At 38.7% G+C, this 16,449-nt stretch overlaps 2 protein-coding genes across 5 annotated transcripts in view; one reads left to right on the top strand and one right to left on the bottom strand.

The window, feature by feature from the left end:
- LRRC72 (leucine rich repeat containing 72) overlaps positions 1-9,905 on the bottom strand; it is a 43,465-nt gene extending 33,560 nt beyond the window's left edge. Inside the window, exons 1-2 of the mRNA XM_039219689.1 lie at positions 9,763-9,905; positions 4,082-4,155 (exon numbers count right to left, since the gene is read on the bottom strand). Coding sequence (XP_039075620.1) covers positions 4,082-4,155; positions 9,763-9,855 — 167 coding nt within the window. The 5' untranslated portion in view covers positions 9,856-9,905. The remainder of the gene's footprint in view (positions 1-4,081; positions 4,156-9,762) is intronic.
- A 121-nt stretch (positions 9,906-10,026) lies between these two features.
- SOSTDC1 (sclerostin domain containing 1) overlaps positions 10,027-16,449 on the top strand; it is a 60,975-nt gene continuing 54,552 nt past the window's right edge. For 3 of the 4 annotated variants that reach the window (XR_005525935.1, XR_005525936.1, XM_039219687.1), the window contains exons 1-2: positions 10,027-10,227; positions 10,694-10,844. The gene's annotated coding sequence lies outside the window, so the exon portion shown is untranslated. The remainder of the gene's footprint in view (positions 10,228-10,693; positions 10,845-16,449) is intronic. The other variant, XM_039219688.1, reaches the window with a different exon arrangement.

Below are 16,449 nucleotides of genomic sequence, written 5' to 3'. Positions count from 1 at the left end.
TTCATTGTTTCTCATTGCCATGTAGTATTCCATGGTATAGATAAACCACATCTTCTTGATCCATTCATCTGTTGATGGACACTTAGGCTCTTTCCATGTTTTAGCTATTGTGGAGAGTGCTGCTATGAACATTGGGGTCCATGTGCTCCTATGCCTCAGCATTTCTGTATCCCTTGGGTAAATTCCTAGCAGTGCTATTGCTGGGCCATAGGGGAGTTCTATTGTTAGTTTCCTGAGGAATCTCCACACTGTTTTCCAGAGGGGCTGTACCAGTTTACGTTCCCACCAACAGTGTAGCAGGGTGCCCGTTTCTCCACATCCTCACCAGCATCTAGAGTTCTCTGATTTGCTCATTTTAGCCTCTCTGACTGGCGTGAGGTGGTATCTCAGTGTGGTTTTGATTTGTATTTCCCTGATGAGGAGGGATGCTGAGCATCGTTTCATGTGTCTGTTGGCCATCTGTGTAGAGCTCTCACTCTGATATAGTTCAGCATGCATATGCCTCAAATAGGGACATTTTCCTGCAGAGCCACAATATCATTATCACATCTAAAAATTAAATTGAATTCAGTAATATCATTTACCCTTCTTTTCATATTCACATTGTCCCTGTTGCACCTGTATGTCTTTGTTTCAATCCAGAATCCCATCAATATTCATGCACCACATTTTCAGCTGGTATAATACCTTAGTTTTGTTAAATTTACAATAGTCACTCCCTCTCCTTTTATTACCTTCACACTGACTTTGTGAAGAGTTCAGGACAGCTGTCTGAGAGAATGTCTCACATTCCTGATTTGTCCGATGGCTTCCACATGATTAAATTGAAGGAGGGCAATTTGTCAGTTACGAAGGTAATGATTGCTGCATCACATTAGGAAGCAAGTAATGCCACTTTGTCCCACTCTGGGTGAAGGAAGTTCAGTCATGGGATTCAGGCTGCGTCTCCCAAGTCTCTCCCTTGTAAAAGTATAGGAACGTTGTCCTTGTGCAGTAATGTGTGGGGCAAAAGTCTAACGACTGTGCGTACATCTCGTCCCCCAATAACTTATTCAATGGCTTTAGCTTCAGTTGATGATCCTTTCTGAATCAGAAGATTTGGGATTATAAAATGCTGCTTCTTCTATTGCTCTCGTTCTTTTTACACATATTAGCCGATATTCTCTTAAATAGGTGAGGAGTATTAAGGAGGGCACGTGTGAGGAGCACCAGGTGTTATATGTAAGTGATGAATCACTAAATTCTACACCTGAAACTAATATTACACTGCATGTTAACTAAGTGGAATTTAGGTAAAAACTTGGAAAGAACATCCACCCCTCCCCTTTCTTTCTTTCAGTCATTCTCTTCCCCACCCTACTTGTATTTGAAGAGTTTTTTGTTAATCCTTTTCCGTTTTTTTTTTTTTAATTCTCAAAGTATCCCAAACAAAAGACTTCAAGCAGAGTATGTGTCGTTTAGACATGCACTCTTGGTCTTTGAACACTTCTCTGGCACAACAAAATATTCCAGACTCCTCAAAAGCAACTCCTAATAGCAGACTTACACACATAATGCTTTCTCCTCCACTATAGATATGTAGGTTATTTCTGGGAAGAAGTATTTGGATCCTGGTACACCTGAATTATTGCATTGAGCAATAATGATAATACATTAGCTTCATCCGTTCCCATGAGAAATAAAACAATCATTATGTGGTAGCAGAGAAATCCAAGCCCCACATAGAGGATTTCCCCAAGGATTTCCCAGAAAAGTTATTTTAATTCATTAATACTTTGAAATATCAATTATGTCAAATTAATGTCATTAATTTTCTTGTACTAGTGATGTTGAGGCTGAATTTCCAGCATTTACATAAGGTAATAAAGTTGATTCCCTTTTAAAAGGATTTTAACTCATGTCAGAAAGGTTAGTTCTGCACATAAACTTGTTAGAAATCAATAAAGTGCTTTTGCCCTTTATTTCACAGTGATGCCAATGGAAGACAAAAAAAAGGAATCCTACTAATAATAATGGCAATGACTTATTCTGACAATAACATGTTAGCTCTGTTGTCACAGTATGCATTCTCCATGAGTACTCAAGGAGATATTGATAAGTTTTTGGGTCTTTTTTTGTTTGTTTTTTTTTCCTGTTGGGCAACAGAGACTCAAACAAATAACATAATTTACCCAGTTTATTGGTGTCTGGACTGAGAAATATATGTGTTTTGTGTACCCAGATGGATTAAATGATAGCTTAGTATTTTTAGGATATAAAATGTATTGTCCTTTGGTTGAGAATACCAGTAATTACTCACTGTCAGAGGATCAGTATTTCTATTTTTTCTAGTGTTTTAAAGCTTTTCTTATTATATACTTACCCTTATGCTATACGTATGTTAAAATCATGAAAGACTTTGAGATGCTATGATCACATAAAATATGTATTGTTATTATAAAGCTAATTCATCTGTAGAAAGATTCAAAGCATGACTTTAAGTATGTCAGAATTATCTGCCATTTCTGTTCCATTCTAAAATATGTATCTTTAAAAATCTTAACTTGGCCAGCTATTTTTTTCCTTACTACCAAGAGATTCAGAACCATTACCGAGATAAATATTTTTCTCTGCACTTATAATCTAAAAAAAATATACATCACAAAATAATTATGTTTATTAATAAATGATTTCCACAAATCACCAGAGATAAAGTGATTGACTTCACTGATAGAGGGGGCTATTTTCTTTAAAAAGTAGCTGAGTTCCAAAGATTACATGAGTTGAAATATGTGAAGCCTATTTTACAATAGTACATAGAATTCACAGAGATTGAAAAGCATGCAAAGGGGAAAGAAGAGTAGGAATAGGATCATTCCTGTATATAACTTCATGGATGTCACTTGTCAGCCACTAAAAACTGTGCTGTCAGAGTCCAGTACAACCCATAACTTCCTCTTCCTCCTACACATGGGGTTCTATCTCAGGCAGTATGACTCCTCTGTAGAAGAGCCCACTTTGTTGTCTCACATCTTGGGCAGTTGGAGAGGCATGAAAGGGGGTTGTTACATAAGGAAGAGGTTTTCCTACTTACCAGTAAAATTAGTATAGGGGTTGTTGGCTAGGGGTATAGTATAATAGGGTTATTATTATAGTAAAGAGGTATATGGTGAGCCATTATTGTCTAATGATAGTAATAATATTAACTGTATTAATGCTCATTGAGTGCTTACCATGAACCAGACACTCTACTTTCTACTAACACACCTAGTCTGCACCCAACAACCCTGCGAAGCAGATAGCATCATTATACTCAGGCAGGAGCCATGCTAGATAAAATTCTAGATAAAATACAAGTCCCATTTACACCTGAATTTCAGAGAAACCCCAGGAAGTATAAGACTTATATATTTATTATTTATTTATTTAGCATCTATTTACCTTTATTTTTTATTTTTTTCTTTCATAGATTATTGTCAAGTTGGTTTCCATATAACACCCAGTGCTCATCCCAACAAGTGCCCTCCTCCATGTCCATCACCCCCCTTCCCCTCTCCCCCACCTCCATCAGCCCTCAGTTTGTTCTCAGTGTTCAAGAGTCTCTCATGATTTGTCTCCCTCCCTCTCCCCAACTATTTTTCCCCTTCTCCTCTGCCATCGTCCTCTGTTAGGTTTCTTCTGATCCACCTATAAGTGAAAACATATGATATCTGTATTTCTCTGCATGACTTAAGACATATTTAATACTAAAGAAAAATTATATTCATTTGTTTTTCTGAAACTCACATATAACTGAACTTGCTATATTTTTATTCGCTAAACCTGACAACCCTAAAATTAGCAAGTTTTATGACATGCACAAGGTTACCCAGCTGGAAGAGACAGAACTGGGATTCATACTCAGCTTGGCTTCATAATCTTTGTTTTTATCCATTTTAATTTTGCCTTTCTAATAGAGACTGTGGACACCAGTGAATGGCAAAGTAATTAGAGGGTGGTACTTGCCTAGCCAGTCCTGGGGGAAAACAATGGAAAAGAACATTTGAATCTGTGAAACATTAGAATATGATGCTCTTCTAGTTCTTATATAAAGGACACTTACTTTTGAGAAAGGAACAGCTCAAAGACATCAGCATCCCTCTTGTGGCCACATATCTTTAGCTGATCTTCAACTGCCTGATAACATATAATTAATCTGTCAAGCCACATTCCACTGAGCAAAAATACGAAGACATTTGCAGTCAATAACAATAATGTCTACAAGAAGATCAAAAGAAAGGTGAATATGGAGGCAGCCACTCTAAACTAATAAATTCCAACACTACAATTATATATTATTTAATCATTTTTGTGGTTGAATTTCATTATCCTTAATCCTGGGCACAGATGTGTAAATAATTTTTAATCAAAAAGAAAAAAGTGTGTATGTGTACATCTGAACCAAAAGCAAGTCTTTTTTAGTGTTTTACTTTTTTTTTGAGAGAGAGAGAGAGAGAAAGATAAGAGTGTGATCAGGGAAGAGACTGGGAGAGAGGGAAACAGAGAATCTGAAGCAGGCTCTAGGCTCCAAGCTATTAGCACAGAGCCTGATGTAGGGCTCGAACCCATGAATTGTGAGATCATGGTTTGAGCCTAAATTGGACGCTAAACCAACTGAGCCACCCAGGTGCCCCCAAAAACAATTTTTAAAATGTTTTTAAATGTTCTTTCAAACATGAAGAATTCATATTTGGTAGGTTTTTCATATTCACAGAAGATCCTTGGTATCACGATTGCAGGTGGAGTAGGATACAATATATGTTATTGTACAGGTGTTGCACACTGTAATAAACACCAGACCAATGAATAAGTGAATAGATATCATTTCCCTTTCTTTGCAAAGAAACAGTGTTTTCATTTTTCACGAGTTACTAACATACTTGCACCGTGGGAATTTTTGTTGGGAAAGAAGTAATTTTTATTCCCATAGGCTTTGTTTTGAAAATACAAATCCAACAACAGCAATTTAAGTGCTTCGCTTTTTCTTCTTAAGAGCCTTTGCTAAATTACAAAATAACATTTACAAGCCACATGGCCTAAGATGATATGGAAAAATTATAGCCCATCTATAATTTGCCATGAAGGAATAAAGCTAACAAGACACAACAAAAGTGGAGAGTATAACTGTTGAACTACTGGAATCTTACAAACATTGTAATTATCAGAATCAAAACAATCACCAAATTTCAGCTGGGATTTGTCGTGGATGGTGAAGTTGTGTTGTCAGTAAGTGATATATGAAATTTTGACAATAGCTTTGTTATTTAGTAGAGGACATTAAGAAGAGCTAGACTTAATGTAATGAACAAATATCAAAAGAAGAGTGGAAGATAGATATATCAGGGATTGAGAGTTGCTATTTATTTATATTCCAAACTTCCTCTGTTTTCTTGTCACACAAGTTGGATCTTGGGGCTTTGAGAGCTCATTGGCTCAGGTGGAGGTATTTCCATCAGGGCATTTTGTGACTCTATAAAGAGCAAGCTGAACTGGGGGCTTGGAAAAACCCCTTGGATAAGACTTAGGCATCTGGATCTGGATATTTTAACTTAAACATTTGAACTATCAGCTTCTACTATAAACAGCCAATTGCAACTGTGTCAAAGTGTTTGGGATGATAAAATCGAGCCAAAGTAGAATTAACAATTTGGAGCTCTCTATGAAAGTTTTAAATGGGCTTTTAACTCAATCCCACCATTCTACACCTAGCACTCAAAAATAAACTAGTCTGCGTGTGTGCGTGCACACACACACACACACACATACACACACACAATGTGAAGTTCATTGTTCATCTCAGCGTACATTTTCTATATTTGTGAGATATGCCCCCTTTATTGGAATATAGGTTAAATTTTCATGTAACTTCACAGTAGAATACAGTGTAGTAGCTTACAAATACACAGAGACAGATATCTAAACATATATAGATATCCAAAAGTAAAAAGCCATTGGCAGTGTAATACGTGTAACATCATTTTTGTTACCAATGACCTTTATACACACAAATGCACATACTCCAAGTTGTTAACAAAAGTTATCACTTGAGATCATGGGGGACTTTCATTTTCTAAGCAGTACATTTAAAAATAATTTTTGCATATTTTAATAAGTACATATTAATTCAGCAATTGGAAGTTGACAGAAGTTTTGAACATTTTAGCCACATAATGAATATTTAAGGATTTGAGTCAAATTTTGAAAATGAAGAGATGAAAGGGGAAATTGAAACAATCAGCATAATACGTAAATCTCTGGTGTCATTAATTATTTATTTACATAGCTTTTTATCATGGTATGTTTCTTTCCAACCAAAAATTTCGTATGAATCTAGTAACAAGTATTAATGTCAAAGTGCCAAAGAGCACGAAAACGTGCCAAGAAGTTTCAAGTTTCAGTGCATCCGTGGTGGAGCAGTTCCAGGTCCCAATCAACACACAACTTCACAAGCAGCATATCCCTTTCATCTAAAGAAGCACAACAAGCATTCACTCTCCGAACTATGTTTCTATTGTGGTAATATATATATATATATAACATGGAATTTGCTATTTTAATGGTACAGTGCTGTGGCATTAAATGCATCTACATGGGAGCGCAGCCATGGCCACCATCCATTTCCAGAAGTTTTTCATCTTCCCCAAATGAAACTCTGTACCCGTGAAACACTAACTGCCCACTTTCCCCCTTCCTCCAGCCCTGTGGCAACCACCATCAGGTCTCTCTTTCTATGGATTTGACCATTCCAAGTATCTCATCTAACTGGATTTGGAAAATGTCTGTCCTTTTGTGACTGGTTTATGTCACTTAGCATGACTCCAGGGTCCATCCATGTTGTCGTGTGTGTCAGAATTTCCTTCCTTCTTCAGTCTACCAACACTTGGGTTGCATCCGTCTTTTGGTTTTTGCCAATAGTGCTGCTATGAACATGGGTGTACAAACATCAATTTGAGTCTCAGTTTTCACTTCCTTTGAGTATAATATACTCAGAAGTGGGATTGCTGGATCATATGGTTATACTATGTTTAATTTTTTGAGTAAGTGCTGTACCATTTCCATAGCAGCTGCAGAAAAGAGCATTCTCTAAGATGAACCATTTTTAAAATAGTTTGTCTACACAGATCATTTGCCAAACCACAAACCCCTGAGTGCTTAGTTAACGTGGTGGCTAGTTTAGCCTGTGACTAGCTAATACATGTAGTGATGACTCAGGTAACGTCTGCTGTCTGTGAGCAAACCGTTTACTAGGAGAGTACGGGACACACAGTGCTGTAAAAGGTTTAGGGAGAGGGGCCAATGAGAATAGGCTGTGGGGAATACAGAGAGAGAAGACGTTACTGTCAGCCTAGGAACTCCATGAACATTTCAGTGCACGAGTGACAGGTTGGACCTGAAAGGGTGAGGAGAAATTAAAAACAGAATATTGATGAACGTACTTCTAATCAAAAGGGAGCAAATACACCGTGGAGAAGAAGCAAGGGAAGAAAGTATGCCACATGAATGGCTTGCCCTCTTTGAATGCAGTGAAAGGCCTGTGGAAGGCAATTGTGAGAAATATACTAAGAAAGGTGGACTGGGGTCATATTATTTGTGCTCAGAAGGGTGCACTTATTCATTGTGCAAGCAACATTTTTATAGGTCTGAAGAACTCAAACTTAAAATCACATATTTGATGTAATCTGTGATTTAACATTAATTTCATTTTATAAGATATATATGAAATACATATTTTAACAGCATGGTAAAGTCAGTGCAAGAGAGTCCAACAACGTTCTGTTTTTTTTCCCATCATAACTACACCAATGCCTTTAAACACTATCCAATATCAAGTTATTTGAAAGACATTTTTCCTCCATCTATTTTGGTGCCTTGGCCGGGTTGGTACTCTAAAATAGGGGACTTGAGAACTCTGGAGTAATTAATTCAGCACTGGACTCCATTCTGGAGCAATGGGAGTTACAGGATGTTTAAACTGGAGAAAACTTGTGACAAAGCGAGGCCTCAGGAAGATGACCGTAAAAGTAGATGTACCGTTAATTTTCCGTAATTTGGACGGGAGGCAAGGCTGTTCTGGCAAATCAGGGCGAGGCCCCGGGAGGGTGGCAAGCGGGGATGAGCACGAGCAGACAGGACAGAGGGTGCGCGGAGAGAATGGACAGAACTGGGGAATAAGGGCGAGCGAAGTCAGGTGGTGATGATCATGTGAGGGCGTGAGGAGGAGGAGCTGACTGGGAAGGGCAAGCGAATTCAGCTGGAAATGCTAGAACTGTGATGCTGGCCGGTGGGACACACGGGTCCAGGCGTCCACCAGAAAGCTGCAGGTAGAAGTGTGGATCTCACCAGAGATGGCAGGGTGGGTATGCACAGCCTGGCGAGTAAGGTCCCTACAGAGGAGGGAGTGGGAACCCAGGCTCGATCGTTGGCAGGTGTCTGCATTTAGAGAGAGGAGGGAATGCAGCTGGGAGAGCAGAAGGAAAGGGGTTTGTGGGGATGCTTACAAAGTTAGGAGGAGAAACGAGCACAGTGGGAGTGGAGAGAACAAATTTCAAGAAGGTAGAATTTGTTATTTTTTTCATGTTTATTTTTTTGAGAGAGAGAGGGAGGGAGAGCAAGGGAGGAGCAGAGAGTGGGGTGGGTAGAGGATATGAAGCAGGTTCTATGCTGACAGCAGAGAGCCTGATGCGGAGCTTGAATTCACAAACTGTGAGATCATGACCTGAGCCCAAACCAAGAGTTGGATGCTTAGCAGACTGAGCCACCCTGCTCCCACTCAAGAAAGTAGAATTAGAAACTGCAGTATTATGTACGGTAGTAGAGGATATTACTCAGAAGAAGTGTTGAATTTGGACAACAGTGTCAGTTGTCTGATGAGGGGGGACAAATTTCCAGTTAACTGGTTAACAAAACAGGGGATAAACAAACCAACAGGGAATTGGGGTGTGGACAGTTCTGGCACAGGGAGCATCAAGCTTCCTCCACTGCCCTGATGACTTAATTTCTAGATAAAACAGAAAAAAAAAAGTTTGATAATTGTGGAACTATTAAATCCCAGAAGAATGAAGTCTGTATCAAAATCTATAGAAGAAAAGATTCTCTTTGATGACATACATATTCTGATAGTAGACAGACTCCTATAGCTACATGCAACTCACAGGCACCATAGCTTAGTTAGGACTTAATGTCAGGAGCTTCAGTTCCTTGCAGAACCCCCTAGCCTTGATTTACATGGTAGTCCCAAGCCTTTCCAGACCAGTCCAAGAACTCTTCAATACTTGGCTAGCTCCTATGTCCAACAATTCTGATATTTTTTCCCCACTCAAGCATTCTTTAAGCCTTTATCTTAACAGCCGTCAACTCTGCTTGTACCGTCCATCAGAGAAGAAATGCCATTTGAGGGAATGGCATTTCTGGGTTACATATATTTGTTGGAGAGTCAAGACTCCCAAATTATAGATTTTCCACCTAATTCCTAGACTGCCATTGTTATAAATGCAATATATGTTATATGTGTATGTTATATATGTTATATAAGCAGAAAGGGTTCGTGTTAGTCCACTAGGGTGGATCAGAGGCATCCCCAAACCCTTCCCCGGAGATTACGGACCTGTTGCCCCAACGCAGGGTCTGGGTTCTGCCATTGTCCCAACCCCCTCTGGCCAGACCCCTCCGGCGGCCTCCAGCTGACTGGGGCTTTGGCGCAGGGACCCAAAGGGCTCGTGGCTTGGGGAAGAGGGTGCCGCTTACCCTGAGGCTGATCTCCAGGGCAGTTTCCGGAACTCTGACTAAGCCTGTGGAGTGTCTGAAGGCGCGGGACCGATGCGTAGGGCCCCAGGCCATCCGGGCACCCAGGAGGCCAGCAGCACCTTCTATCCACCCAGCCTAGCCCGCAGCTCATTGTTCTGTTACCAAGTTACCGCAAACTCGGCGGTAACTGGGGAGGTTTGAAGGCAGTCCTTGACTTCTGTGACGTTTTCACGTGTGGCCCTGCAGCGCCCACCACGTTATACCTTGGACACGTTCCTGGATGCGGAGAAGCTATGGATGTGAGAGAACTGGTGATCAGCTATGCCAGAGCGCGTCAGAGCACCCCAATGGCAGTCACCCAGTAATTATAATGTCATTGATTTGAGCTCTAAATATCAGAAAACCCAGCTTTCTGAAAATTAGGTCTACCACTCACTGACCACCACGTGGAGGTTGAGGATGAAGGTATTCCCTGCAGAACCCTAGTGGGGCTTCTAGAAAAAAGAAAAAAGTCAGTACTGCTAATCCTGCCTTTATCTAAAATTTTGAGTTTCTGCTCGTCATAAATGCTGCTGTCTTAATTTTGAATTTCTAAGAAAAAATTTCACATAAGACATTTGTTTTGATTGCTGACTTTGAATACCTTACATCTTTTTAAAAAAAATTTTTTTTTATAGTTTATTCATTTTTGAGACAGAGAGAGACAGAGCACCAGTAGTGGAGGGGCAGAGAGAGAGACACACGCACACAATCCGAAACAGGCTCCAGGCTCTGAGCTGTCAGCACAGAGCCCGATGCCGGGCTTGGACCCACGAGTCCTGAGATCATGATCTGCGCTGAAGTCTGATTCTTAACCGACTGAGCCACCCAGGTGCCCTGAATACTTTGCATGTTTTGAACTAAGGCCAGTGTCTAACTTGCTTCATCCTAGACCTAGTCTCAGGATGGACATGAAGGTGTCATTATGGAAGAGCCCCACGATTCCACATGCACAGAAAAAAGAACTCTTGGCTGATCTTACTGTGAAGAGAAAGTGCATGCTGTTTGAGTAGCTGGGAAATCCTACCCTGGGAAGACAATGGGTAAGTTGAGACACTGTTTTGCAAGTCTCTTCCAATCTCTAAGTCTTTTATTTTTTTAACTGATGGATCCCCTAATTCTATTGGGACCCCTTGCATAGACTATCTTGTGATGCTGTGCATGTGAGTTTTGTTCCCCTGTAGTCTGAGATACTTTGGAGGCAGGATTCTTTCTGTGCCATCACTATTTTCTGCCAATGCCGAGTACACTGCATTCAGTAATCATTGTTTCAATTGAATGAGTTGGTTTCATGGGTCCAAATTTAAACTTGAAATCTAAATTTAAATGTAGATTTTAGAAATAAGTCAGCCTACTTGCATTTTAAAAAATGCTGGTGTTGGAATAGAGCATTCAAAAATGTCTTGGGAGAGAAATCAAACACACACTCTTTTACTATTTCTAAACAGTATTTGGATCTGATGGAGGTGGGTGGGTAAAAGTCTGCTGAGTTATCACAGAAGGAGTAATTATCTGAGAACGGTTGTTGAGGTGGTTTTTATCTTAGAAGTAAAAATCAGTTGAGAGAAAATGCACCGAGAAAATGCACAAAATGCATAAAATAATTTATTGGCCCCTTTTTGCTATCAATATGAGTTAGAGAATTTCAGGTTTATCATTCATGTAGATGCTATATGAAAAAATGGAAGTACATACTATTCACTCAATTTTGTACATTATACAACATGAGTTGTATAATGAGTATTAGAATCATATGCAAAATACCTTTATGGAGCCTCTTATGTAAAAGTAAACTACTAACCAGTTAATTTCTACTAAGGTGACGTGTAAAATTTTTATCCTTTATTTTAAAATTCTTTTTACTTAATTTTGATTAAGAAGAAAAAAAATTAAAAAAAAAACAGCTGTTTTAGTAACTCATTTTCAAAAACTCATTTATTATAAGGTCTTAATGTGTCCTCTCTTTGAGAGAAATTCACCATTTAACTGACCACAAGGACTAAAATAATACAGATTTAATTATGGAGTGTCAAAGATGAAGGTTAGTGAAGCACTAACCTTTACTTTTTCGATAAAGGAACTTCATAGAAATCCTCACGTTGGTGGTATCACATTTATAACAAAGAAGTATCCTTAGCAGAGTGAGCAGAGAGATTTTTTTTTACCTCCACAAGATGGGATTCTAGGCCTGAGGAATTCAGCTTGAAATTTTAAAAATCCATGTAAAATGTACATTCTGCTTTACAATCAATCTTGTTTTAATATAAAAATAAAGTGGTTCCCCCTAACTTCCCTCAAATCTTTGAGTAATATTTACATTGAGGCAAGACACCCTGTGTTTATCCTGTGGCTTTACCTCCCTGGCATACTGCCATTGCCTGCAGGGGTATGCATACCCCGGTTTGAAAGCTCTAGCGTATCATGTATGTGGCTTTGGATAAGAAGAAAGAGCCTATGCTCCAAGTCAGGGCATGTGGGGTTTGGTCTCGGCTCTGACATTAACTAGTTGTTGGCCACTGTCAAGTCACTTAATGTGTCTGGGCTTCAGTTCCTTCAATAGAAAAATGAAGAAGTGGAAGGTTTAGCTCAAAAATATATTATTTAATTACACTCTTCTAGACAGGTAATGTGTATTATTCCCAGAATAAAAGACTGTTGTTGAGATGATATGTAACTGTTTTTTAAGAGCCATTTTTCAGTGGAAAATATGTGAGAAAAGATGTGCATGTGATGGTTAGCAGTAAAGCTAAATAACTTTTTAAAAATTACTTTCCTAATTTTGCCCTGAGTAATGCCAGTAATGTCTGGATGCTATTTTTCCAAGTGACTAAAACATATTTATTACATAAAATTGTCATTAGTTGCCATTTTCTACTATACAGAATGTGCAGAGAATGAGCAACACAATCATCCGCAATCAAAGCATATCCTTGTATGTATAGAAATATATCTTTTTATGATATTTGATAAGCAAGGTATCAACATATTAATAGTTATAAATTTTGATAAAATAATATATCATTTTAATTGACAGCTACAATTTTTTGTTTACACAAAATGAGAATGAAATAGAATATTGAGAATTCATGGAATTTTCTGTGAGGCTTTCATGTTACTGCAAGTCTTACAGGAAGAAGCACTGACTGCCTTTATTTAGGACTATATCTTAAATTTTTATAATGAACAGCCTTGGAAGATATTTACTCTCCTGAGCAAAAAGTGGGTGTATTTTTGGTTTTCTACTAGGCAGCAAAATAAAGGTAATGTCTCCTTCCTTATGGTAAAGATATGACCAGGCAGGCTTTTACTGCCAGGGATAAAAGGTTTAGGTGTTCTAAGTTCAGGGTTCCTCTCCTCCAGCACAACACATTGTATGTGACCATGTCACCTGACCTGCTTCTCAGGTCTCTGGAAATTGTGGCTGGAGGAATTGGTGCAAATACTCATACTCTAGCTGTGCTATTAATGTGAGTAATAAAATGTCCCTAGTCTCTGACCCAGAAGTCTCATATCATCAGCCAGCCTCTATGAAACTGTGGCTCACTTACTTGCTTCAGCCTATGTAGGTATTTTCTTTTAATGGGATGTGTCCATATAATTTGTTCAGCTTTCATATTTCTCATTATCATCTCATGAACTTCCGTCTTTTAAACTCAACTACTGAACTGAATTCTTGCATTACGTTCCATTGTAATGACTCTTAAGGTTTATTTCTTCATTAGTCTATTGGTGGACATTTATGTTGGGCCATTTGTTTTCTTTTTGCTGTGATAATCAATGCTGTAATAAATGCTTCTGGTGAAATGCTTCTGATTAAGCATTAATGCTTCCCTTCATTAAGCATCAGGTGAAATTCCTTGACGGTATGAACGAGTCATATCTAGGAGTGTTCCTATCTCTATAGGATGACATTTTATTGAATTTTGTTGAACTAATTGGACAAAAATTTTATCTTGGTGCTTTAATTTATATTTGTTCAGTGAAGTTGAGTAGCTTTGAAATGCTTGTTAGTCATCTGTATTTTTTTCCTGTGAAATTTCTTTTTTTTCTTTTTTAATTACATCCAAGTTAGTTAGCAGATAGTGCAATAATGATTTCAGGAGTAGAATCTGGTGATTCATCCCCTACATATAATACCCAGTGCTCATCCCAACAAGTGTCTTCCTCAATGCCCGTTGCCCATTTAGACATCCCTCCACCCACAACCTCTTCAGAAACCCTCAGTTTGATCTCTATATTTAAAAGTCTCTTATGTTTTGTTTCCCTCCTGTTTTTATATTATGTTTGTTTCCCTTCTCCTATGTTCATCTGTTTTGTAGCTTAAATTCCATCATATGAGTGAAGTCATATGATATTTGTCTTACTCTGACTGGCTAATTTCACTTAGTATAACAGCCTTTAGTTCCATCCACATTGTTGCAAATGGCAGATTTCATTCTTTTTGTCTGCTTAGTAATACTCCAGTGTGTGTGTGTGTGTGTGTGTGTACCATATCTCCTTTATCCATTCAACTTTTGATGGACATCTGGGCTCTTTTTATACTTTGGCTATTGTCGATAGCACTGCTATAAACATTGGGGTGCATGTGTCCCTGCAAAACAGCATAACTGTATCCTCTGGATAAATACCTAGTGGTGCAATTGCTGGGTCATAGAGTAGTTCTATTTTTAGTTTTTTGAGGAACCTCCATACTGTTTTCCAGAGTAGCTGCACCAGTTTGCATTCCACCAGCAGTGCAAAAGAGTTTGCCTTTCTCCACATCCTCACCAATGCCTGTTGTTACCGGAGTTGTTAATTTTAGCCTTTCTGACTGCTGTGATGTGGTATCTCATTGTGGTTTTGATTTGTATTTCCCTGATGATTAGTGATGTTAAGCATTATTTCATGTGTCTGTTAGCCATCTGGGTATCTTCTTTGGAAGAGTATCTATTCATGTCTTTTGCCCATTTCTTCACTGGATTGTTTATTTTTTGGGTATTGAGTTTGATAAGTTCTTTATAGATGTTGAATATTAACCGTTTATCTGATATTTCTGATATGTCATTTGCAAATATCTTTTCCCATTCCATCAGTTGCCTTTTAGTTTTGCTGATTGTTTCCTTCACTGTGCAGAAGCTTTTTGTTTTGATGAAGTCCCAATAGTTAATTTTTGGTTTTGTTTCCCTTGTGTCTGGAAATGTGTTGGGTAAGAAGTTGCTGTGGCCAAGGTCAAAGAGGTTTTTGCAGGCTTTCTCCTCTAGAATTTTGATGGCTTCTTTTCTTATGTTTAGGTTTTTTATTTCTGTGAATTTTCATTTTATGTTAGTTGTTTAACTTTGAACATGCAGATGGAAATGACTGAAGCCCTACAAGCTAGATCTATAGAGTTTCCTAGCTATTTCTTAAAGTCACCCAGTGACTCAAGTCATCTTGTAGCATCCTGCACAACTGTCTTCCCTTGCTCTCCTCTTGCTGGCTAATGTCTGCTGCCCTTCAGACTGTTGAGATAAAGTATTTCTCTGCCCTCAAAGTACCCCTTCACTGATCCCCAGAATCTATGCCCACAGTGCTATCACCTGTCGTTCTAAGTGTTGCCATTGTTTAAATTGTCAGAGTGATGGTGGGTTCTGAGCTAATAGAGGAGCATCAGTCTCTTGCCAACCCTATGGCACATTTTGTAATCATGATTCTGAAGGAACATTGCCCATATGCATTTTTATTAAACTCTCTCAGGAAAATAGTCATTTCTAGTTCTTACTTACATAACCCCATCTCCTCCCAAAATTCACACACAATTCTCCAAATACCTATCTGAATAGGAACAGGAAGTGGTTGAGGTTTGAAAACATTCCTAGACTGTGTGGGAAAGTTAAAAAACCTATAGTCAGAATTCCAGCTTACCCAAATAATATAATTTTCAATTCTAAGCCTGTCCTGGTTTCAGTATGATTTTACATTTTCTCCCAGGATCAATGGACCCCATGTCTACTCTCTATCCATTCAATCACAAAACCACCCTTTGACTCTCCCTTGTGGATAGCGGAGCACATGCCCATCAGGGTTCTAGGTACAGTGTGGAAAAGATGAGGGGACAAGAACTTCTGGTGGGCTCATCACTTGTCCCATGGGGTGGGAAGGATCAGGGGGTGGTCCTGAGCAGGAGTTTTATCTTTTAATTTAATTGAATTTAACTTAATTTTATAATTGAATTTTTAAAGTAGGCTCCATGCCCAGCATGCAGCTCAACATGGGACTTGAACTCATGAGCCAGAGATCAAGACCTGAGCTCAGATCAAAAGTCAGTTGCTTAACCACTGAGCCACCCAGGCATCCCAAGAGCAGGGGCTTTTAAATTGGGGAGCCTAGGACAGAAGACCTCTTGCCTGAAACTAGAAATGATAACTGGGTGGAGAAATCATAGAGTTCTTTAAAATGAATTTCCATTATAGGATTTCATTGTGTGATGTCATGAAAATTATTAATCCTTCCCTTACTTTGTTCAAGTTAGACTGCATGAGTTATTGACAGACATTTATCCTAAATTGGCAGAGAAGTCTTATAAATGCTAGCCAGAATACTGCATTTTGTCACATATATGATTTAACAATCAGGCATTTGAAGCATAAGTTCTCTCTTTCTATAAATGTGTGGGAATATGTGTATATACTT

Source organism: Hyaena hyaena, unplaced genomic scaffold (genome assembly GCF_003009895.1).
Source record: "Hyaena hyaena isolate Hyena2069 unplaced genomic scaffold, ASM300989v1 scaffold_827, whole genome shotgun sequence".
Classification (NCBI taxonomy): Eukaryota; Metazoa; Chordata; class Mammalia; order Carnivora; family Hyaenidae; genus Hyaena; species Hyaena hyaena.
This window is presented reverse-complemented; position numbering and strand designations above follow the sequence as displayed.